At 34.2% G+C, this 26,063-nt stretch overlaps 1 protein-coding gene across 1 annotated transcript in view; it reads right to left on the bottom strand.

The window, feature by feature from the left end:
- Positions 1–8,852: 8,852 nt before the first annotated feature.
- LOC128219853 (F-box-like/WD repeat-containing protein TBL1X) overlaps positions 8,853–26,063 on the bottom strand; it is a 36,363-nt gene continuing 19,152 nt past the window's right edge. Inside the window, exons 9-15 of the mRNA XM_052927972.1 lie at positions 25,386–25,446; positions 24,497–24,618; positions 20,992–21,066; positions 19,274–19,401; positions 16,646–16,811; positions 15,158–15,259; positions 8,853–14,494 (exon numbers count right to left, since the gene is read on the bottom strand). Coding sequence (XP_052783932.1) covers positions 14,468–14,494; positions 15,158–15,259; positions 16,646–16,811; positions 19,274–19,401; positions 20,992–21,066; positions 24,497–24,618; positions 25,386–25,446 — 681 coding nt within the window. The 3' untranslated portion in view covers positions 8,853–14,467. The remainder of the gene's footprint in view (positions 14,495–15,157; positions 15,260–16,645; positions 16,812–19,273; positions 19,402–20,991; positions 21,067–24,496; positions 24,619–25,385; positions 25,447–26,063) is intronic.

Raw genomic sequence — 26,063 nt, 5'->3', positions numbered from 1 at the left:
ATTAATGTTCGTGGGGCATTAATGTTCGTGGTTTTCGTGGGTAGGGTGATCCACGAATTTAAGATCCCACGAAATATAGACCCTTTATTCACTTTTTCAACTGATATGTTATGTACATTTTACTATTGATCATTGTTTTGTTAATACAGTATATCTTCCTTGAACAAATAATAAACCAAATCAATTAAATGTGTTTTTATGAACCAAATGACAGAAGCACGTGTTTAAACGTGTGCTGTTAATAAAAATCTCCAGGTTTACAAGATGTCCGTGATGAGTGTCGGTACTCGATCTTTTTATTTAATGAAATAATTAATCGATTACATTGGAGGTTACTGAGTACAAAGTACAAAACAACGCGTTCAATATATTTATTAAACAAAAACGTGTGAATGAATATTAAAATGATCTTGTTTACTCAAATATACGCACCTTTTCGGTGCAAAATTCTTAATTGGTATTCAATGGCTTCCCCTATCTGTATTTATGATTAGGGTACATCTTCTTTTATGACCTTAATTCCCAATCAAATCGATAATTGACATGGGTAAATGCACTAATTGGCATCTCGTACCACTTTCGTGTGTGTCATAAACCGTGTGACGTAGAAGACGGAAATCAAGGGCCAGCGCGTGCAGATTATGCAGACGATCGCATATTCAAATTTTCTTATTCAAAAATGAAAAACCACGAATTCAAGTACCCACGAAATTGTATTATTTCGGCAAACCACGAAATTTCATGCCAACGAATATAAATGATTTCACAGCATTAGTTTTGTTTGATTACCGGTCTTTGATACCTTAACACCTCCATTCTTTTGCCACATGTGCTACTCTCATCATTTATATTAATGCAATCAGTATTGGTACTACCCGAATTAAAAAAAAACAACACACTTTTAGCTGGTAGGTCTCGAATTTAGACGTTAACACTAACAGCACGGTAGACGTAGGCATTTTAACAGCATAAAACTAAACTAAAAGCTTTAAAGCATTATTTCCATCCTGCTGTATTTGTTGACATTCTTTGCATTTAATACTTATCAGTTAAAGTACCGGTGACAGTGGATGCATTTAACATCTCTTTTTGTCGCTGTTTTCGCAAAAGGAAACCATATTCAATGATATTTCACCTTTGCCTTATAGGTATTTCCTATATGGAACATGATAAATACTATATAAGTTAGTTGTTTTGTGTGATCGTTTGACTTAAAGATGCACTCTTACTTCGACATAAGATTTACCACAATTAATACTGTTGTTTTAATATTTCAAAAAGGATGAATATATGTCGAAAATGATGGTTCTTATAAACGGATACCAAGTTTAATTTGACAGAAAGTGCATAAAAACACGGTATTATTACATTGTCAGACAATAGAAGATCACAGAAAATCTTTAAGCATTCACCAATCATTTAATATTTTTTGAATTTCCAGCTATTAAATACACGGTTACAATCTTATTATCAGTAATTAATATTTTCCATAAATATATTATTTAGTAAGAAGTTAAAGGTTTATCAGTCAAAATGTATGTTTGTTATACATGTGTATGTATTGATTCTGAATAAGATTGTCACTTTAAGCAGTTTAAGGCTACATTGCATTCGACCAGCCATGTCTCGTTCTATATAGACTTGGCGCAAGTAACAAGTGATACAACCAACCAGATTAACCGACTAATAACATAGGATTATCAGTTGTTTTGTTCACGGATCTTAGTGTTTGGTTCCGATGCGTTGTAATGTTAGAAACCCAGCGTTCAATATGCTGAAACGAAAAATACATTAAATGTGCTCACGATTTTTTCCAATTGAATTGACATTGGTTTTCTTAAATATAAGCATAACTGAAAGAAACACTTTGTTGAACTTTTGTTGTAAGATAAAAATTATTTCACACGTGATAAAAAATGCTCTCTGTTATTTTTCGGTGTAATAAGCCGCGATCTTACACCGATATTCAAGAAACATCCGCTATTTATTATTACTTTATGAACCAATAACTCCCATAGGCTTATGAACGAAACAGAGGACATTCTACTTTAGCTGTCGAATGATTGATGTTGATCGATTGTTGATTGAACTATAAATTATCATTGTACGTAATATCTAAACTTTTGTAGGGCTCAAGTTCTTGCACAACAGAATTCGCAAATGTGGCCCTATACAGCAGATCCATGGCCCCATACAGCAGATCCATGGCCCTTTACAGCAGATCCATGGCCCCATACAGCAGATCCATGGCCCCATACAGCAGATCCATGGCCCCATACAGCAGATCCATGGCCCTTTACAGCAGATCCATGGCCCCATACAGCAGATCCATGGCCATTTACAACAACTCGATCGCCCTTTACAGTAGATCCATGGATCATTACAAATACAGGGAAATAGAGGTCCACATCGGCTCAGCAAATCTATTTCTATGCTATTTAATAAAGTTTCGACAATCGATGTATTGTTCTTACAGCTAAGATGGAATACGGTATATAATGCAACTGAAGTGCTGATTAATTTCTATATATTTCAGACTCATGTTTTTATTTCACATACCATTTTATAACATGCACAGTTCAGCAATTTCCTGATTCAGGCCCCATCTAGACCCACCACAAAGAAACGTTTTAACTATTTACGTTCATTAGATTTCAACATCAATATGAATTTAAAAGAAATTGGAAGAATCTTAAATATATCTGTTGAGAACTCGAGGGGAACAGAAAAGCTTAGATAATTAGGCTCAATATTACAGTTGTCTTCCCCGTCGACCGGATGTTAATACAGATGGAAAGAGTGCTTGTGTTCAATTATCAATATTTATTTGAAGTTGAATGAAAGAGACGAAATAGACGCTCATTTTGCATGGAATTTAACATATTTGACACTGTTTTGCAAAAATTGATAGTTTCCATTGTAAATAATGGAAAAAGCATAGCCTGTGGAAGTCTTAAATTAGTTGTTTGTTGTTTCGGCCATATTCCATCGAAAACTACCTCGGATGTCTATGGACGGTTTGTAATGTCAGAACTCTTTTTACATTTTCTACCCTGCAAGTAGATTGCGTAGTAATTTTAATTTAGCAATTAAATTTATGACTTTACTCTTGGGAATCTTAATTACTTAAGCAGTAATGCAAGTCACTGATACTCAATTTAAGCTTAGTAATACAACATAAATGTTAAAATACTATACTTAACTACTACTATTACTACTTTAAAATTATATGAACTACTTCTACTGATGTACCGGCATACATCCTCAGGTTGTTTTCAATTGAAAATGGCCGAAGAGTTCCGAATGATGTTTTCTTGTGATTAAATTGTGTATGTTGGATTGTTATACAGAAGCCAGTTGCTTGTATTTCAATTTGGACTGTTTGAAAATTATAAGCCAGGTTAGTGTCTTTATGAAACATATATTTAAAACAACTGTGGTCTTAGGTCATTATGCTCAAGACCACAGCAGTTATCTGCCCCCCCCCCCCTTCGTTAAAAGATCCGGATGTCCGGATGTTAATACAGAAATTGGTGTTCGCATATATTTGTTGGCAAATGACAATCGAGGATTCACCCTCTCAACTACCGCTCCATATCATGTAGAGCAGATCTGACGGTGAATATAAACATTAATTTACGTAGAGAGTATTTTGTCGATGATTTAGATCGCTCTGCCCTTTGCGCATGCGCGAAGTAAGTATGATTGACAGTTAAGGGTGCCGTTTTTTGGAAGCAGTTGAAGCTTACGTCATAAACTTGAATTTGAAATTGATGTGTATTCCGCTGTCAAATCGTATTGACGTCTATTCAGTGCACAATCAAAATATTTTTGTTGCAATATTCAAAAGACAAATATCTCATTTACGTTTCTTCCTTTATTATGCTCTTTCTAATAAACTACCAATCAATCAAAGTCAGTACCAAAATATGCAATCTTTTGTTGATCATTTTATAAAACAAACTTAACGAGGTCATCCCAGTAAAGTTTTGTACGATGCAAACGAACCTAGGTGATTCTAACAACCTACATATCATCATTTTTTATGATATTAACCTTCATGTTACGGTGCTTTTGCATTTTTGGTACAATCGTCAATCCATTTTATTTGTTTTTATAAAATGTTAACAACGCCGCGACAATTTACCATCACCCGACACTCATTTAATGTAACGCCTGTGCAGTTTAACTTTCGCGCCAAAATTACACGTGACTACAGAAAGGGCGGAGGTAGTAGGTCAACTTAGTTCGAACACCAAATAAGTTAAGAGTTCATTTTGGCGATCTACAGAAAATGGTACGAGCTTTCCTGGCCTGCGGCCTCGCTGCGCTAGCTTCATTTTTAGCAGATCGTCAAAATGAACTCATACGAGGAGTGCTTGTGTTCAAGTATCAATATTTTATTAAAGTTGAATGCAAGAAAAGAAACGGGTGCTCCTTTTGCATAGAACTTGACATAATGTGACACTGTATTGCAAAAAAAAGTTTCCAGTGTAAATAATTGAAAAACATTGCCTGGGAAACACTGTCAGTTGGTTGTTTCACGGTAGCCTTATTCCGTCTTGACCTGAGGGTCAAGTATTCAGTCAGGTCAAGTATTTTCACTCAACTTTGTGAGACGCTGAATTGGTCAACGTTATGTTTTCTTGTGATTAAATTTTGTGTCTTGGATCACTTTCGGTTTAAGGCATGGGCGCACCCGGCGCCCCCCCCCCCTCTTAAATTGTTCAAGTTTAACTTTTTATATCAATATCCGAGGAACAATAAGAAAATAATGCACTTGAATGCAATATTTCAGACTAAAATGTCTCAATCTTTTCTTTGGGACGACTTCAAACCCCAATTAACACATTTAAACATGTATTGTTTGTATTTTATGCGAAGTGAGCATATCGTTCTCGGTTGTGCTTCATAAGCGCCCCTCCAACGCAAAATCCTGAACCCGCCCCAGTGGCTTGTTCTAAAGCAGCCAGTTGCAGCCATTTTTTCACTTTGGGCTGTTTTAAAGTGAAAAGCCAGGTGAGTGTCTATATGAAAGACAAAAAAATTGTGTTAAAATTTTGAAATATAGTATTCAAACTTTATTGTCTGGCCTTGTGATAGCAGACTTGTTATGGGAGGTCACTTTGTAGAAGAATGATCAAAATTATATTATAGTTATCTCCCTGGACCATATACAAGTGGTATGGTATAAACCATGTCTGACAAATGTTTTTGTTTTTAATCAATTAAGTTTCATAATTTCTATGATTATGTTAAGAGGTCAATTTTGACGATCTGGCCGAGGTACGCCCGATATATTTTCTATCGATCGTCACAATTGGACTATAACTTAGTGGTGTTTGCTGGTGCATTCGTTAGAAATCGATTTACATACATGTATACATACGTGAAATTATTAATGACTGAAATTTAGAAAAATCATCGATTGTCATTGGCCCTCACAAAAATGCAAACACCAAGAATACAAGGTAAGGTACAATTTATTACTAACACTAGTTTAACAAGTTAGCCCTGATGTAAAAATAGACTAAATTTTCTCTTACGAAACTATTTTAGTGCATCTTACGTTACGTAAAATTAATTAACAGCAAATTTGAAAAATCCTCAACTGCCATTGGCTCACGCAATAATTCAAATACAAATGTACACTATATTGCAGGTCACATCTTATCAAACCTCACACGAGACGTGGATTTCATTTGATAGTATTTGCGTTTTCACCCGTTTGGGGTCCCCCTGAAAATTCCCCTATTGGTCACCATTGATCTAGTTTTTGCCAAAGTATAGTCTGTTCATGTGTCTTGTGAACACGTCATCAATGATACTAAAGTCTATTTCAGTTACTAACACTAACATTCTGGAATGCGCGCTAACACGTGAATGTTACTTTATATAACGGGCTATTCCATTGGCGGGTTTTAATTACATATACTTATACATGATCACATGTACCGCCGCCTACTGCGTACATGTTGTGGCGTTTATCTATGTCATGTCAAGACGGGAGATCAATAAGAGATTTCTGCACGCTAAAGGTACACTTAGGGGGAGTTTAATTCGCATTATTCATTTTATTATTTATACGTTTCTTCAATAAAACAGAAAACATGCCTTGAGTTATTCTTGTCTGTTTTTAGTACTGTGCATCGAGGAAACTAAATTTCTTTTTTGTCTGGGATGACAAAGAAGGTCTTACACAAAGCCGCAAGCATGGGAGCAATCGATCTTATTTTTTAAACGACCGATTTAAGTAAACAATCCCGTTAGGGGCCCCGCGTTTTATCTAGGCATGTTTTAATTTGATCTATAGTCAGTTTCTTTAACAACTATAAGCGACGTCTCTCCTTTTGGAGCCTCAACATCTATAGCTTGTTTCACTGTAAAACATTGCACACTCCGTTTAAGAATGTACGCAAACTTTCGTGAAAACGATTCTAGACTGTATTGTTGTATTGAACTAAAATACCCCTTACATTTCAATATTTATGCTGCTGGCATGGAGCCCGATGGTAATATTATATATAATAAAAAATATACGGTAAGAGTATCAAATAAACGGCTTTAAATGTTAAATTAGTTAACATATTGTTAAAAAAATGTTAAGAGCTATGTAAAAAATTGTTTTACTTTTCCGAAATATAATCGCTATTAAAAATAAATACCTTTAGATTTGAATTGACAAATTTCGGTTAAAGTTAGTAAAAACTAGTCGTTGTTTAGTGTAAGTGCGTAAAATAACACAGTCGGGGACAAACTTTAAAACAAAATGCAGCCAACATAAATTGCATTGCCTGGGCCCTAGATTATGAACAGGTTCAAGTCTTGAGATCTTTATTGGTCACAATTACTGTCTCTGGTGTCATGGACGATGGGTTGACACCAATATTGAATACCAGCCCAGGATGCACTTTCTGTTAAGAAAAAACTCCCAAAGATGATCTTAAACCAGAATACAAACAGGTCTTAAATACTTGGCCCCAATTTTCTCGAACACTCTGGTATCACTTATAACAATATCAAGCTAATCTCACTATTTTTGTTGTATAATGTATTGTGCAATTTTCTTTTAAAGAATTTTAAGACTTTTAAAGGAAAGTATTTTTATGTCTGGGTTTTCGAAATCGAGTTTAAACAAGTAAATTAGCTATTTAAATATGAGACTTACACCTGTTACACATAAAATATGTCAAGGACTTGGGGCCTGGTATCGTCAGCTACAGATTTTAATATCTCTGATGTTCAAAATCATGGCCTCGCTGGTTTCTTCACTGCTGTTATTCATTTCTTTAGAAATTTAATAAAAAATGATGCCACAAATATTTTCTCATAATCTCACTAGAAAACAGATCATAAAGCTTCAATACTTGCTGCATATTACAATAACATTAAAGGGACTAAACGCTAGATGATACAATTGAAATAAAAAAAGAAAAATGCCAATAGCTTACATAACATTAACATCGTTGTGTACAACGCATTGAATTTTACTTACTGATGTAAGACATCGCTAACGGCACATGTACCTTTCGCAGTTTTCACGCAGTTTTCCAATTCGAAATTTACTGGGGTTGTCTGCCACGTAAATCCAAGAAGGTTTAACAATAGCTTCTGATATCTGTACTCATAAACAATGATTTAAACTAAGAAATCATTATGTGCTATTTCTAAACCCCTTTAAGTCCCTTTTATTTTAGAGGATCTTATTTCTTATTTGTTCAGACCTACAACGTCGAAGCCAAAGTCAACTCTAACAATGATGCAATGGCTATGACACAGTGTTCTCAAGAGGCCTTCCAGCCAAAATGGACAGTTCAAATGGCAATTGGGTTGATTCAAATTTGGAAAAAAAACTAGCGCTGTCACAGGTGTGACGAATACCCCCTTATGTAGCCTGGACACAGGAATGGCATACTATTTCTTTGTAAAGAGACCATATTTCCTAGGTTACCGAACACTGCCACTGTACACTGTCCACTTATCATGCTTGACCAAAGTGTGTTGTTTAATTAAAATCCATTGAGTTATTAAGAAGTTGCACTGCCCACAGAAAAAAATGGCAATGGGTGAAAAGTTAGCTGAATAGAGTTGTGGTTCCTGTACCCTGCACTTCCTCTCATTGTGCTTCACCATTGTATGAAGTTTAATTGAATTCCATCCAGTAGTTTTATGTTTTGCTCCAAACAAGGGAAAGTAACAATGGGCAATAACTCAGTGAAAAGTTAAAACAGGGTTAAGGTTATTGTATACTGCACCTCCTCTCATTGTGCTTTAGCAAATAATGAAGATTCATTACATTCCATTGCTTAGTTTTCAAGTTATGCTGCAGACAAGGAAAAGAAACAATGGGAAATTACTGTAATAAGCTAAATTAGTTATAATTCTTGCATACTGCACTTCTTCTCATTATATTCTATCACTGTATGTAGTTTTATTGAATTATTTCAAGTAGTTATGAAGTGATACTCCAGACAAGAAAAAGTAACTAAGGGCATAAACTCTGTAATTAGTTTAAATTGAGTTATGGTTCCTGTACACTGCACTTCCTCTTACAGTGCTTTACTTGTGTATGAAGTATCATTTAATTCCATTCAGTAGTTTCCAGGTTATGCTCAGGACAAGGAATATTGCAACGAACTGACCTGCTGGCCACAGGTTGTCTCCAATATAGCCCCTTTAAACCTTGTTTTATCAAGGGTATAATAAGTGAATATTAAGTAGAATAAGTAGTAGCTGGTCGGTTACTTTACTATTATAGACAGTGCAGTCGAACTTATTGGGAACACCGTGACAATACCTCAACTTGTTTTTCCTCGAAGAACGGATGCGGTTAAAAAAACTCAAGACTGAAACACTGTTCTGTAGACTGTTTTATTCAGTTTTTGCTAGCAGACAATATAATCAGATGACATGTTCCAGAGCGGAACAAACGCCTGATAGCATTCACATTATCAACAAACATGAAATAATAACCACTAACAATGACAAAATGATGAAGAAAAATCCTTGATGGAGCTTTTAAAGGTAAATGCCTAAATATTTTTTTTGATTTTAATACATTATATGTTTAACTCATTTTACAGAAATGATTTCATGTTTTTTTTGTTTTTTTTATCATTTAAGTTGAATGTGTTAAACATGATAATGTGTCAACTTATATTGTGCCCATTTAATGACTTTTTTCAGCTGCTGTTAAAGCTGCACTCTCACATATTAAACGTTTTGACAACTTTTTTATTTGTTGTCTTAAAAGGAGCAAATTTTTGCGAAAATCCCTGGAAACCAGTTAAATAAGACGGCTTACAAAATATTAGATCGAAGATTTTTATAATTAAGTTCAAAATTCAATGTTTAATGCATTTTTCTTAAACCGTTAGTAACGGTTTAAGCCATAAAACACTAGTTTTCGAACGGAAATAAGAAAATCTACGTTCTGATTTTTTGTCAGCAATCTAATATCATTGGTTTGCAGATATTCACGCAAAAAATTGCACTTTCCAAGTCAAAAAATAAAAAAGTTGTAAAAATGGTATATCTGTGAGAGTGCAGCTTTAATCGGTCACTGATACAACACCTTACATAGAGTTGTGTCCCTTTAATGACATTTTTTAGCTGTTGTAAATCAGTCACTGATACAACACCTAACATAGAGTTGTGTTCCTTTAAAACACATGGTACCGGTCATTTATGGTCAGTCAGTGGTGTTGAAATAACAATTGAAACTTATTACCAAAAAAAATATTTTTAAAATAAGAAGTCAATTATTTTTTATTCATTTCCAATACTACTTCTACCTGTATTAAAAACAGGTCCTTATAACTGGTATATTTTTTTTTATTTCTTGGCTGAAACATTAGGAAGCAGCTGTGAAATATGGACCGTCAGAAATTACAATTCTCATGATTTTTTCCCTATGACTGTGACTTCCCAACATTTAATTACAACTGCTTATTATATATAGATAATACTATATAGTGATAAAGCAAAGGCATTATAATACAGCCTAAAACAAGAAAACAAGATTTCGCAGAGGGAATGCCAACGACCATCTGTTTAATTGTTTCATAATGTGAAATAAGGGGTATAATCTGACAATTCTTAAGTCAAGAGTTATGGGCCTTGACACTGCTATACATATGCAACATATATTTGGCAACATATGTACCAAGTTTCATTTTAATATCTTAAACAGTTTTATGAGCTATGACCAAAATTAACCTTCACATTCCCAAAACCCTAGCTGACAACAACACCATGACAACGACAATACCTCGACTTTATTTTCATCAGAAAGCAGATGAGCTGAAATTTAGCTGCCTTTAAACACTCATTTGCAAACAAATGGAAAAAGCACTTGTTTTTCACTTTCAGGCCTGGATTCCAGGCAAATAAATGTGCCACACTTTTAAGTATGAAGGGTTCAATTTTTACAGCTTTTAACATTGATAAATTGCAAATAAAGAAAACACTAACCCGTACGAATATTTAATAATTATATAAAATAAGTCTACCAATTCTTTTTTTCAACATCAGTTTTTGTATTTAAAGCTTTACTAAAAATATATTAAACTACAAGTGTCAAGAATTATAACTTAATAAAGAATTGTTTTCGTTGGTTGATATAAATAATCAATTTGCACACATCCATCACTAATTAAGGCTGATTGTTGAAGACTTTGTTAAAGCTAATAACATTGTTAACATCATCGTTGTTAACTTTCAATTCTGTTCTGCTCTAGAAGTATAATGTTAATGCTTAGGATCTGCATTTTTTTTATCAAGATTTGAGACAACTGTTACAGCTGTACCTATTTATTTAAATACAGTAAAACTGCGATCGCTCGAGGTCGCCAGGGACCGAGCCAAAACCTCGAGGGAACCGATGTTTCGAACGACCCGATTTTCAATTTTTCCAGTTTGATCTGAAATATCTTTCAGTGTATTTTAAGTTTGAAGTCGTCAAACAGACTGTTTACTAAGACACCGATTATGTGTTTCGTTGTGGAAATCGCTAATATGTTCAAAGGTTGACGTAAACTAAATGTAAAACGCAAAAGAAAAAACAATAAATGAATAAATAGAAATGTTTATTTTAACAAAAAAGCACATTTTCGTAACAAGCAACATTTGAATGACAGTACACATTGTGGCATTAGTCAGATTTAAGTTTCGCAAAATCAAGGATTGTTGATTGTCGCATCTTGTCGGTTTCGCGAAACTGTTCAATCGTAATGTGACGTGACAGCGTACAGAGCGTCTGAAGATCACGGTCAGCATCGGCAGTGAATTCAAAGAACCTTCTGACCACATCTAAAGCGTTAACTTCTCGTAACTTCTCCTAATTATCATCTCAAATGCCCATATCAACAAATATCGGTCATGCGTTAACAGTGAAAAACGGTTTTTCACACCTTATCAAATTGCCTTTCAACTGTCATTGCAATTTTTACAACTTGCGAAAATGTTAACACCTAGCAATTGTTTATTTATTTTGGAACACGCGTTCGGGAAAAAGTGTGAAATTATGTCCTCGAGGGAGCCATAAGGTTTTGTGCACGATTTGTGTACTTGGGACCGAGGATATTGCTCGACTGCTCGACATAATTAGGTTTCGATGCAGCGTGGGTATATTTTATATGAAAATAGAAGGAAAAAAGTTCGGGACCAAGCTCCGACCTCGAGGGAACGCCGGTTCTCGAACGACGGCTTGTTTGAGGGAACGCAGTTTCACTGTATATATGAACATATAATTTACATTTAAAAGATAACAAAGATGTTATTAATCCGGTTGTTAACTTTGATAAGTTCTGAATAATTGGCTTAGTGTTTGTTGAATTTTACAGCAGTACATGTTATTGTTTTTGGTAACAAAAACTATTGCACCAAATCAGGGGTCATTAAAAGTTACATTTTGGAAAAATCACAAGCCCAACTTTTTATACTAGTTTTCTATAAAAAACAACAATTAGCCCTGTTTTCATAAAAGTCACATTTTGAGCAATTCAAGCTAACATTCCACAAGCGCATGCTTGTGCTAAATTGTCCACTGTTTAGGCCTAAAAAATACATTTGGTTCAGGTTACCTGACCCATCCTACGAAATAGGCGCTGACCCTAGTTTTTATAGTCAGATGGTAAAAAAAGTTTGTTTTAATATGTACCGGTAGTTTAAAACCTTTGAAGCTTTATACAGAAGATCAGGTTATCACCTCCAATAATGACAATTACGTTTTTATATAAAGTGAATTAAAACAACAAACAAGGCGCCTAACTATCCTACAAACTTTGGAAAAGGATGTCACCCTAACCAAACCATTTTGTTTTTGTTGGCCTTAATATGAAAATAAGTCTATAATATAGTAAAAGAAATTGCAAATGGTCTTAACCACCACAAAAATGTAGGAATAACAGCAGATGCCTTTAAACAACCTCAAAAAATCTGTTATAGCTGCATCTCTGATCAGTTATGATATCAAGTAAGTCAATCCAACTATTTTTTGTTCCAAATATTTTTTGTGTTTACAACTACTTCTCAATATCTTACTTTTAAAACTTGTTCACGTCTGTGACATGAAGTTACCAAAATTATTTCCAATAACAAACTTAATTCTGTTTTGTGAAATCAGGATCAGATAGAGTTAACCTTAAAAGTTTAAAGGGTTTTAACCCAGGCCTAAAAAAAAATAATTGTTTGGTTAGGGTTACATCCTTTTCAAAAATAGGTAGGGTAGGTAGGCTTCTTTTTTTTTTTTTTTTTTTTTTTATTTTTTTTTTTTATTAGGCTTTATATTAGAATGTCATTTTCATCATTGGAGATTGGTGTTAAAGTTCTCTTCTATATAAGCATTTAAGGTTTTAAACAACATATTGAAAAGCAAAAAAAATTAAAAAAAAATTAAGTTTTTCATTTTTTTTTTTCAAACTGACTATAAAAATGGTAGGGTCGGCGCCTATTCTGTAGGTAGGGTCGGGTAACCCGAACCAATTGTATTTTTTGTTAGGCCCCATAACAATTAAGATTTTAAAAAAATTTAGCCTCAGCAGATATAAAAAGCCGTGGAATTTCATTCATCCCTCAGACATACTGCCCTAGTCTTCTTATTTGGTACAAGCATGAAAATACAGCCACATACATTTATCTATATACACAACACTTGAAAGAACTATGCTTTAACTTTAACTCCTCAAAACAATAGTGTCATATATAAGTTCAAATTCGTATAAATATTTATCAAAGGACTTCTATACCGCACCAATAAGCTTTGTTTCCTCTTAATAAATCTGTAACAACACCGGCAATGGACAAATTCAACAAATCACTGATGTTGCATCCACTGCCAGACTATGTCCTCTTTAAATTTGCTGAATGGTGTCTTCGATTTTGGGTGCTTAATGACAATTCTTATGTTACTATTGATGTTGCTGCAAATGTAGGCATTCATGTTAATGCAATCTTATATGGATGTCGCAGTCACCGAGACATTGATGTTGCTGTCCTTATAACATCTTTATAACATTAAACTGATGTTAGTAATATGTCATAATGTTACATTGATGTTGCAGTCACCATAACATTGATGTTGCAGTCTTTATAACATTAAACTGATGTTAGTACACTGTCATAATGTTACATGGATGTTGCAGTCACCATTACATTGATGTTGCAGTCTTTATAACATTGAACTGATGTTACCGCAATGTCATCATGTTGTATTGATGTTGCTATCATCATGTTGACATCAACGCTGCGGTCATGGCAACATTGAAAGGATGTTACTGCAAGTTATATTGATGTCTTTGCCATCATGTTGAACTTGATATTGCTGTTATAAATGCATTGAACTGATTTTACTGCAATGTTATATTGCTGGTGCTATTAGCATGTAACTATCGACTTTGCATTTATTATAACATAAAACTGATGATACTTAAATGTAATATTGATGTTTCTGTAATCATGCTGACTTTGATGTTGCTGTCACATTAACATTAAACTGATGTTGCTGCATTGTTAAATCCATGTTAACTTACTCATTCTCCCAAGCAACAGTACTGTTAGTCATATTACAACAATATTACAGTAATACATCATTAAAGCCAACCAGATTAAAAGCACACAACTGCCTTGCTAAACCCTAATGCTGTACACAACTGTTCTTGGTATGTCCTCCGGGAGTTTCTGACGAGATTTCAACATTCTTGAAGAAATGGTACACTAACATGGAAACTTAACATTTTCCTCACTGATACCATTTCACAAAATTCATAATCCATTTCATAAATGTGGCACAATAAATCCAGAGATCTTACACAGACGGGAGTTTTTCTTGACTCATCCACCATTTCCATTCGCTTATATTTTTTTCAAAGTATAAGCGTGACACAGTGGCACATTCACGACCGACACTATTCTTACAATCCGTTTTTCTAGGATGTTCACAAACATTCACCATCTTGGAAGAAACAATTCATTTTCTTAGATCCAGCACAAAAACCTGGAATAAATTATAAACACAATCAATACAAGTTTATAAATCATCTAATTTAAAAATAAATATATTTTTCCAATATAAATTGATACCATGTAAATACCCTTGTAAACTAGTTACATCTAAAATAAAGATTCTACGGAGACAAATTAATATAATGTATCACTTATGAAGCCATCCTGAAATTGGGCAATTGTTACATTTTCACCAACATGAAATGCCAAGAGACTTCAAACTTGAGCAATATTAATGTTTGCCTAGATATATCAAGATGAACTTGGTGCTACCACAATGGTTATTCAAAGTTTTAAACTCATCAGACTCAGTCAAAAATGTTCAGTCATAAAACAAGCTCCACTCTGAATATCAAGCAGTTGTTGTCTTTCTACTGCTACTCAACCCTACCATTACACAGCAATACTTAGAACAGTTTGAACTAATTTACTTCAGACAAATGTAAGCTGATATGAATCACTATTCCGAGTCAAAACCATAAATGTTGTCCTTTTTGAAAGGTCAAGTGGGTCCCTCTGGTAGGGCACTAACCCATGACCCCTTGAGTGACAGGCAGACACCTTTACCACTAGACAACGACCCTACTTTGCCCACTCGAACACCTTTACCACTTGACCACTCTCACCCCATCTTCACTAGACCAATTATGCTTACCGAGCCGTCCGAGGCACTGGCCCCTACTTTGTCCCCTCGATGGTTCCAGCAGACTTCAAATATTCCGCCAGTCCCTCGGTAACTGTGCACCAACGCACCTGACTGAAAAACATACATTTACCTAGACAGATGGGAAGCTTGACCATTTGATTCACATAATAAAATTATTGGACAAGTCATTTTTTGCCAAAATTGCCTTTTCTTCAACATTTATTATTTTTTTTCTTTCTAATGAAAAGTCCATTTCTTTCTTCCTCAGGGCAAAAATAGCAGTCATATTTATCTTGCCCATCACCTTCATTAATAAAACTTAATTAATCAACAACTTTTCGCAATGTCTGCACATTATTTCTTCTCAGAAATGAAGAGCTTTAAATGTATGTCTTGAAGCCAGTGACATGGCATTTCCATGAAACATGTGGTCTAAACATGGTATATATTTTAAATGAGCTAGGCAGCGCTATTGTTATGAAAACTTAGAGATTGCTTTTAGGAAAATGCACTTGTCTCCCCCATTGTGGGGTCGTAGCTAAAAAATAATCAGTAATGGATATGAAATAAGTACATCTGGACTTGAGATGAACCACCAGTGACCTTGAAGTCTGGCTTATCTCAAAATCAATAGGGTTCATCTACTAGTCATGTCACCAACTAGCATATACCAAACATGAAGTTCCTGGGTGCAAACGTACTTTAGTTATTGAGCAGAAAATATTTTTAAGCTCAAGGCCACAGCCAACATACCATTTTACACCTGAAGGTCACTGCAACCTTGACCTTTGACATACTGGTTTCAAAATCAATAGAGTTCATCTACAAGTCATGACCAACTAGCATGTATACCAAGCATGAAGTTCCTGGGTGCAAGCATTCTTAAGTTATTGAGCGGATACCATTTTTAAGCTGAAGGTCACAGCCAACATATGGTTTTACACCTGAAGGTCACTGCAACCTTAACCTCATCTACTGATCTCAAATTCAAAAGTGGTCATTTACTAATCATCACCAACTAGCTTACCAAGCATGAAGTTCCTGGATGCAAGCATTCTTTATTTATTGAGCAGAAGCCATTTTTACGCTAAAGGTCACAGCCAAAATATCGTTGTACAACTGAAGGTAACTGCAACCTTGACCTACTGATCTCAAAATCAATAGGGGTCATTCACTAGTCATGACCAATTCACATACCAAGTTTGAATTTCCTAGACCCAAAGAATCTTCAGTTATAAAGCGGAAAGTGTTTTTTCACCTCAAAGTCACCACGACCTTGACCTTTGACCAACTGATCAATGAACAGGGAGACATTAATACAGAAATACAATCCTTTGACCAACCTGTTTTGGTTTACAGAACATAATTGACTTCACCAGGGGACTGTGACAATAATTTTAGATGTAAACTGAACTTGTCTTCCAGGAGTAGTAGCAGGTATTTTTCTATACATGTATGTATATTAAACTAAGATCTTTTAATGAAACAGGTACTTACGCTGACATTCCATATATGAACACACTTGTCGAAGGACCCGCTAGCCAGGTACTTTCCGTCAGGTGAAAAAGCGACACTATATACCGGCTCCTGGTGCTTTGTGAGCGTGTGTAAACATGTGCCACGTTCTACCTCCCATAGACGCACTGTCGAGTCAAAGGACGCACTGCAACATGGCAAACAAATGTTATGGTTTCAAATGTTGGCAATAGTATTAACATACACAAAATTCTCTCTCTATATATATATTTGTTTTGTTCTCATGTCACACATCTAATATTTTGAGTGCCGACTGTTGATATCAGATGTGTGAACTGTTGATATCAGGTGTGTGAACTGCTGATATCTGGAATGTGAACTGTTGATATATGGAATGTGAACTGTTGATATCTGAGTGTGGACTGTTGAAATCAGGTGTGTGAACTGTTGATATCTGGAATGTGAACTGTTGATATCTGGAATGTGAACTGCTGATATCTGGAATGTAAACTGCTGATATCAGGAGCCGATTTCTTGAAACTACTTAAGTCTACTTAAGTCTGTTTTAACACGATTAAGCTTAGCTCACTTTTTTTGTTCTTCCTTAGTTTGTGAAATATTTGCTTTTTTTCAATGTTTTGACTATATATTGAAGGAAGCTGACTGATAATCCCAAAAAACACTGTTTTATTAATCAAAATCAGGTTTAAGGAAGAATTTACAAAATAAGCTACTTAAGTCTGTGAAAATTAAGAAGTTTTGAGAAATAAGGGCCTGGTGTGTAACCTTTCAGGACTTATTTCATTGATCTGAGCAACATCTCTGACATTTCAATTTAATGACAGCAATTTACTTTCATCTCACTGTAGTGTTACATTTTCTGATGTTAGAGGAATGAATAATAGGTTCATGTGTTTATCTAGAATCAGTGATACAATCAGGCCATTAGAGAAAATAGAAATGATGGAAACATTGGAAATCGTATCTCCTCTTTACTTAGTAAAACAAACAACTGAAATTTCTACATGTATTTTTAGCTTGCTGGTTGGTTTTAAAGCTGCACTCTCACATATTGAATGTTTTGACAATCTTTTTTTGTCTTGGAGCGAGCCAATATATGCGAAAATGCAAGTAAACCATTCGTATAAGACTGCTGACAAAAAATTAGTCACATATTTTTCCATTTAAGTTCAAAAATTGATGTTTTATGCATTTTTCTTAACCCGTTAGTAACGCCTTAAGCCATAAAACATTAGTTTTCACACTGAAATATAAAAATCTGCAATATAATATTTTGTTAGCAGTCTTTAATCACTAGTTTGCACTTATTCATGCAAAAACTTGCTCATTCCAAGACAAAAAATAAAAAAGTTACCTTTAAAGAACTTTTGCCAGGGAGGTCAACACACATACCTCTGGGGTTAATATTTGTCAAGTATACTAAAAGCTTTTAGACATAATTTACAAGATTACAGAGAAAATCACATAAATGAAAGGGACCATTGTAAATGACACGAAGATTCTTTTAAACAAGCTGACTGGAAGAAAATTCCAATGCTGTCCTTCATTTTCTCCCAGATGGTTAGAAAGCTGCAGATCAACAAAAGATCTTATCTAAGCAGAGCATACATATGTCAATGTTCGTTCTTTGTCTTGATCAGCCTATGAGCACAACTTGGCAATATTATTTCAGCCAGAGTTATCAGACTTTTGTACATCGTCTCTTCCAACATGTGTACCAAGTTTCATAGAATATCTTGGGAACAGGTCAATGAATTATGGTACAGGGCCAGTATTCAATATTGATCTTATCCTTAGAATTGCCTTAGTGATTCCATTCAGCCTATTGGTTGGCTAAATATACAGGCCAATCAAAACACTTAGTTTTTAATCTAAATTTTAAGTCCAATCTAAGTTGCTCATTGAATACAGCCCCAGGTTAAAGTTTTTGCATGCAGATGATGACAAAACCAAGGCTATGACAATACCTGTTTTTAATTATGAATAAAAAGACAAGCTATAATTTGACCTCAACAGTTTCAGGGATGTGACTGACATGGCAGTTGAACGGCTGAACCCATTTCAAGATTGAGGGCTGTGGGGCATTTGGAAAACCTCGGCCTTTTTTTCATCGAGAACAACCTAGGATGTATGCTAGTATATCAGTAGAAGTAGTTTGTTAAAATTTAGATTTAATAATTAATTGTAGTGTTTCAACATGTATTTTTTATTTCTTCAAGATAAAATTGATTGCCAGTAAAGTGTATTATTGCATACATAATAAAGATTCTTAAGAGTAACGTCATTAAGTTTAACTGCTGTATTGAAATTACTATGCCTTCTACTTGCAGCGTAGTTAAAACTGTAAAGATTACTGACATAGTGAACCGTCCTTATTCATCTGAGGTTGTTTGCAATTGAAAATAGCCAATGTATTTACATTACAATGGGGTTTGCTCTAGGCGGCCTAATCCTATGAGGTGAAGCAACCTGCCCTGAGCTGAAACAGGCTTTCTTAAACGCTTCTCTGAGGGCTAACCTTACTTCAATTCTGAACCAAAATGGGGTTTCAATCTTTACAACAATAAATAAACAACCAGAAGCAAGCAATCCAATTTTTTTTTTAATCAAGCTTCAAATCTGACATACCTAGCAAGTATTAGTGGAGCGTTAGGGTTGTCTGTCCCTGCGCCAGTGGGGGACCACTTAATCGTGTATATTTCCTTGCTGTGAGCCTGCAGATCATGTACACATGTGTCCTGTTTCATACTCCAGATCTGTAAAACACATGAAAATCTGTAAAATGTTAGAAGCACAACAGATAAATTTCCAACCTTATGTTCACAATCAGAAACACAAGACTATGGTTGTAATTACCATAGGCATTTATACACCGCTTTTGCCAATTAAAATTGAAATTTGATATACCATAAAAAAAAAACTTTCATTAACTGTACCGTATAACAAAAAATTGTAGTTTTTATTAACCGTTAAACCTTTAAAGCTTTTGAAACTGTGAAACGAATACATCATAATAAGGTCATTTAAGATTTAAAAGTGTCTGTTGTTGTTTTTTCAGTCATAAAAGGGGGTATTACTTGGCCAATCATTAAGGCCCAAGTGGTGTGCCTTACTGTAGATGTGCAACATGTAAGTTTCATTTAAATATTTTGTATGTTTTGCATACCAACAAGATCGCAAACCTTGATACCAAAGCTATGACAATATCTCAACTTTTTTTCTTACAAATAACAAATAAGATAAAAAAAAATACAGCACAAGGGGGCCCGCTTCTGTAAGCATTGCAGCCACTATGGATGAAAAAAAACTCCTGCCTACTTCAATTAAAATGAAAAAAAAACTTTTACAGAGAAAACAATTGCATGATTTCTACCAATTATGGAGGATCTAATTAGGTTTATCACGACATCGCATGATTAAATAAGGCACAAAAAATTATATAGATTAACTTCCACGGCCAAGGACTCGTTACATAAAATCCGTCTTCATAAACATCACATTTCTGCAGTAACATGTTGTTTAACATTTGGTACAGAGATTCTTCATAAAATTCATCAGAAAAAGTCGTGTGCATAAATCATGAAGACATGTTTTGACTCAGTTTTGTGTCTCTATAAAATAAACATTCATTTTGTTCTATTATAGAAGTAACAAGACCAATGTAAATATTTTAAAACTAAATGAACATGTTACATAACACAACAGTTTTATAGAATGAAAATCATATTTTCTATATTAAAGCAGTTTTTTTTATCATGTAAAACACATGCTTTTTTAAAAACATTGTACTATTTGGCGGTTATGACCAATACTAAACATTTACAATGCTCGAAGCATGGATAGAAAACAGGGACCGGTTCCTATAAGATGCCTTAGCCGTAAAACTTATCCAAGATGTTGCTGCTTTAGACTGCTCAAGGGCACCTGTCAACTTACAGGCAGAATAAATGTTCTTACAAATTCTTAAAGGTCATGTTTTCTTTTATGTACCTTAAAAGGTCATATATACCTTTACATTCCTTCAATGTCATAAATTATATTCCTTGACATACCTTGACATACCTTCAGGTCATGTTTACCTTGACACACCTTCAATGTCATGTTAACCTAGACATACCTTCAATGTCATGTTGACCTTGATATACCTTCAATGTCATAAATTATATTCCTTGACATACCTTCAAGGTCATGTTTACCTTGACATACCTTCAAGGTCATGTTTACCTTGACATACCTTCAATGACATGTTAACCTTTATGTACCTTCAAGGTCATGTTTACTTTTATGTACCTTCAAGGTCATGTTTACCTTTATGTACCTTCAAGATCACATATACCTTAACATACCTTCAATGTCATGTCATCGGAGCAGGAAGCTAGTAGATTTCCCTGAGGGTCCCATTTAATGGCATTCACCTCATTCTGAAAAATATATATAAAAAAATTAAACATAATGAAAAGCAACTGTACAGTGTGTTTTCTTTTGAATGAACAAGCCCAAACTCTTTCACTGGTAATTGGTATAAAAAACAACAACAAGCCCTTCTTTGAAATCCAGAATTTGAGAAAGCCTGTTAATCATTTCCATATGTACAGGGGCCGTATTCAAGAAGCATCTTAGTGGATAATTTCAACTTAGTGAGAATTTCATTATTTGTGACATTGATTACATTAAATACCCGCTACTTTTCATCAGATTTATTCATATGCACATATTGTTTAGACCATTTTCTTGCTTATTTTCATATTTTTAGTGTACAAACATTTTTCATTTTCTTAAAATTCAAATTAGAAAAAAGGCAATTTTTCACTAAGTTGAAAATTTGATACTAAGATGCTTATTGAATACGGCCCCAGGGCTGGCAAGATTTGGCATTTCGACCAATTGGGTGTTTGTATACTATATATCACGAAAATACTTAAGTCAAATCTCAAACTCAATCTCAACTCATTTTACCATATAATACAAAATTTATTGGAAACAAGAATATGTTTTCACATTTTTTTAAAAACGCATTCTTTCATTGAATATGTTGATCAAAACCTTTAGTCTAGATTCCAATTGAAAACTCTTTTATAGCCAAAAGTGTACTTGAGTACAATTCATTGCCTTTTAACAATTACTAAAGTATATTTTATGCTCTAGAATAAGATTTCTTTGAAATATTGTCAAAATCTTTTAATAACACATTCTATGAGAAAATAGGTTTACAAAAAGTATGAAAACATGCAAGATTTTGAATAATACGATGCTTCTATGTGGTAAATTGAGTTGAGATTGAGATTTGACTTAAAAGTATTTTTGTGATATTGGGGCCAGGACTTTTTCTAGGCATTTTTTGGATCTGAGAACAGTAGCTAATCTGATAGCATGGTATAAATAATGAACCTATTCTGTTAAAATAAAGTCAATCATGTATAACCATAATATTGACAGAAGTGGCACATTAAATCTCACCCCTGCCCTCAAAAAGGGTAAAACAAACTCACTCGCAAACCAGGATCAAGCTTGCATTGGAGAATAGAAAGAACCCTAAATAGTCATATTTTGGTTTCTGTACTGACTTTTGAAAGAACTTTCCTCACATACTTATCACTCCCTACGTCTGTTAAGTTTGTTAACAGGTCCTCAAAAGGCTTGCCTTAGATTGCTAGATGTGCTAAATGATCTCGGGTTTCTTGTAAGTTGGTAATGAAATGACTTAACCAAGTGTTAATTTCACCTCACACGTTTTGACGCATTTGTATAACCACTCAATAGAACATAGGGACACACATTGCTTTTGTAACAGTGTGAAGACACAAGAGCTGTTGCAGGAAAGAGCACTAAATAATACGCCACTTTGTTTTAGAAATGAATATGATAATGATGTTATATGTGAGTGTCAAAAGCAATAAAAAAGTCATATTAAAAAGTAACAGGAAACGCCACAATGCAACCAAACCAGGTTTTCAATAATTGACATATAGATAAGAACTGTAGCCTTCGTTGTGAGATGCAGTTTCTATTGTTTTGTTTTTCTATTGTTATTAACAATGATCAAGTGCATAATTTGTATTTCAAGTAAAATGGCATTATGTAACCTCATTGTGTGATGGTCCTGAACAACTGTGAACTGAAAGAAGAGTATTTGAATTTAGTGAAAATGCCAACTTGTCCTTAAAATTTAACCAGACCCACACTGGTGGGCAAGTAGTATAGTTTCCTTATCTTTAATAGTCAAGCTTAGAACAAAAGCACCAAACACTGATACCCATGCTCATTTCACACTAAGAGGGATAAGTGAACACTAATTTCAGCGAGAGATATGTTTTTTTTACTTCTTTTAAGGGAGGTATAAAAAATAATTTTCAGGCTTTCAAGCTTTAAAGTTAAAGGTGTGAATCACAAACATAAATATGCTGACCATATACTTCTAGAAAGACATAACGAAGCACCAATGTAACAAGAATGAAAACCTAATGAACATCGGACATTCAGAACAGAGAGTTTTGTTAAACGAATTGATCATGTAATGACCAATTTAAACAGTACTTTAATGGATAGCTGCAAGCATGTATTTTGTTTAATTGTATCTCCTGTGATCTACCATGTGTTTTAACCAATTACAGGCATCTGCCAATGAATAGATATTATTTGGACTTCGGCGGAAAAACAGTTGGTTATGTCAGTTATTGGTTATCTTGACACATTAAAAGGGGAATGACAAACAAGGTTTGTGTGCACATGTTTTACTTATTTAGCCATTTTGGACCGTAATTAAAACAAAATGAAGAAACAAGGAACAACTTTTAAGCCATTTCTTGTTACTAAAATCGCTCAGACATGGTCAAAATCGATCTAAACGGCAAGTTGTTAGACGTTAAAAGGCCCTGATTTTACTGTAGATTATACATATATTAGGATATATATATATATATAACATGCAGTGAGGGAGGGTAAAACCTCTAAAAACCCTGCTTTGTAACCAGGAAAAGAAAAAAAACTGAAACAATGTATTCCATTTCCATTAATAAGATCTTGAGAACACAGGCAATGATTTAAACCAAATTCTGGGAGGAATAACTGCGTACTATTTATCGAAATTTGAAAAGCTTCATTTAATTCATCTGAAGCCATAGTAAAATATTCTATCAGAAAGTCAAGAAGATCTTGTTTGGTAGTCTATTATACAAGTAGGGTTTTCGATGTTAAATGTACTCTTAACATTAGTTTCGAAAATGCACTACAGCTTAAGGCAAAGCCAACATGTTTTAAATATCAAAAAAAGAAGCTCTCTGTGAACTAAACAATTTTGAGTTGTCAAATAATAATTTACATAATATACATATATATATATATATAATATATATATGTAATCATATTTTATAATACTGTGTTACAAAGTGGTGCTTTCTGCATGGAAGCTTTAGAGGTATTCGCACATGTTTTTGTAAAGCACACTCTTTATATATGACGAAAAAATAATTATGAGTTTTAAAACTAAGATACCAAAGCTGGAACCCTTCAGCAAATGATGCTTTTTGCTCAAATATCGTCTTTGAAGACCAAAATTTTCATTAGCATAAACAACGCAATTGGTCACTTAATTATGGCTTTGCTGTTTCATGATTGCATGATTCTTGACTTTACCGGCGTGGGTTCGCGATATCATAAGAGTAAAATAATTACAAAAGTGTTCTGAGATGCTTTACAGGGAAAACTAATTTTTGGTCCAAAAACATGAGTGAGTACCTATAACCTTGCCTCAAACAGATGCATAGTTTTCCTACAACATGCCTTACACAGTGCCACACGGGGGAAATGGTAATGCAACTGGCCCAAGGCCAAGGGCCCCGAGTCTCCACTTACTGTATGTCCCTGGAATGTTTTGATAGGTCGGTCACAGCCGAGTCTGTTGACTTGGATGCACTGATCCGTGGAACACGATGCAAAACTCTCGTTCGTCTGCCAGTCTACATCTAGGGCCGGAGCTGGACAGATAAGATGAAAACATGTTAGACATGGTACTACCAGTTTACTTAAATGTTCACATACACTGAGTACAAGTTAGGACTTAACCAGGTTTTAAAATGGACAGGATGCAGATTATATTTTGCTGTGAAGAACTTGAACATTATGAATTTGAAAGAAATGTTCAAGAATTGTGTTAATTTTAATTAATTAATATGTGGTGTTAACTGCGAAATCTGTAAAGTTTGTATGGATTTATAACTATATTACACTTATAATTCAAACAAAAGAAATATTTTATTATTTTGAGCATTTAATTCTATGATAGCAGAATGTGGTATACTTACTGATTACCAGGAGTGCAAAAGGGCGCTATAAAAAAGGACAGGGTGTAGAACCCTTCCATAACTCTTAAGCTTAAACCCCTAGTACAAGACAGAACTCGTTTTTGCTTGCCAATATCATTATGGGAGCATCGTAAGATTTCATTTTAATTCTACCTGAAGTCCTTCAACAAGAGCCCTGCCGGGTCCCTGAATGCCAATGCTCGTCTGTTCTTGCTTTGGCAGTCAAAAAAGGGACATTTGCAACTCAAATAATATTAAAGCCAAAGTTATGAGCCTTGATATATGTATGCATTATGCATAATGTCTCTGGCAACATGTGTACCAAGTTTCATTTGAATATCTTCAACAGTTTTTGAGCTATGGGCAATGTTAAAGTTTTGGCATGACAACAATGAATATAATTTGACTTTTTTTAATACCAGCTAAGAATTTCAGTTTACCTGAATGAAATGAGAACTGTTGATGACATCGGCCTGAACTGGCATCCCATATAATAGTGGTCTGAAATTACAACATATCTATTTTTACAACCCTGAAAGTCTAAGGAAAAACCCCAAGATATTTCAATGAACCATATACATCTCATTTTCCTGAATTATCACATAAAAAAATTACAAGTTCAGCTTATTTGGAAATGATTGGGAAAGACATGCGATTTGCCAATAGAATTAAAAAATATCGCATAGAATTTGCAACTGATGTGATCTTCTGCACACCAATTTTTGCAAAGTCTGATGGATCTTTTAGTTTGAATGTTTACACTGTAAATAGAGCTGCTTAAAAAAGTTTCAGACTGGTTTACAATTTTGAGTCACAGACAATCCTTGATTGATAACATCTGTTACACTGTCTTACAAATCTCTTCTCTGTCAACCAGATACACTTTGCAATAACCATTTCAAAGCAAGCAATATGACATTTCATTTGACAATTGTTGCTGGAATTCTGACCAGGTTAATATTCGATATTGATGTCACACACTAGTGAAAAACTGTCCATTTTTCCCAACATTTTATAATATTTTCCCAATTTGATAAATGTGCATCACATTAATGAATAAAGAAGCACAGAATTTTTTGTAATATAAACAAAATCTTTACAATACTTACTCTTTTACA

Source organism: Mya arenaria, chromosome 15, assembly GCF_026914265.1.
Source record: "Mya arenaria isolate MELC-2E11 chromosome 15, ASM2691426v1".
NCBI classification, from domain to species: domain Eukaryota; kingdom Metazoa; phylum Mollusca; class Bivalvia; order Myida; family Myidae; genus Mya; species Mya arenaria.
The sequence above is the reverse complement of the archived record's forward strand: the minus strand, read 5'-3'. Positions and strand labels throughout refer to the sequence as shown.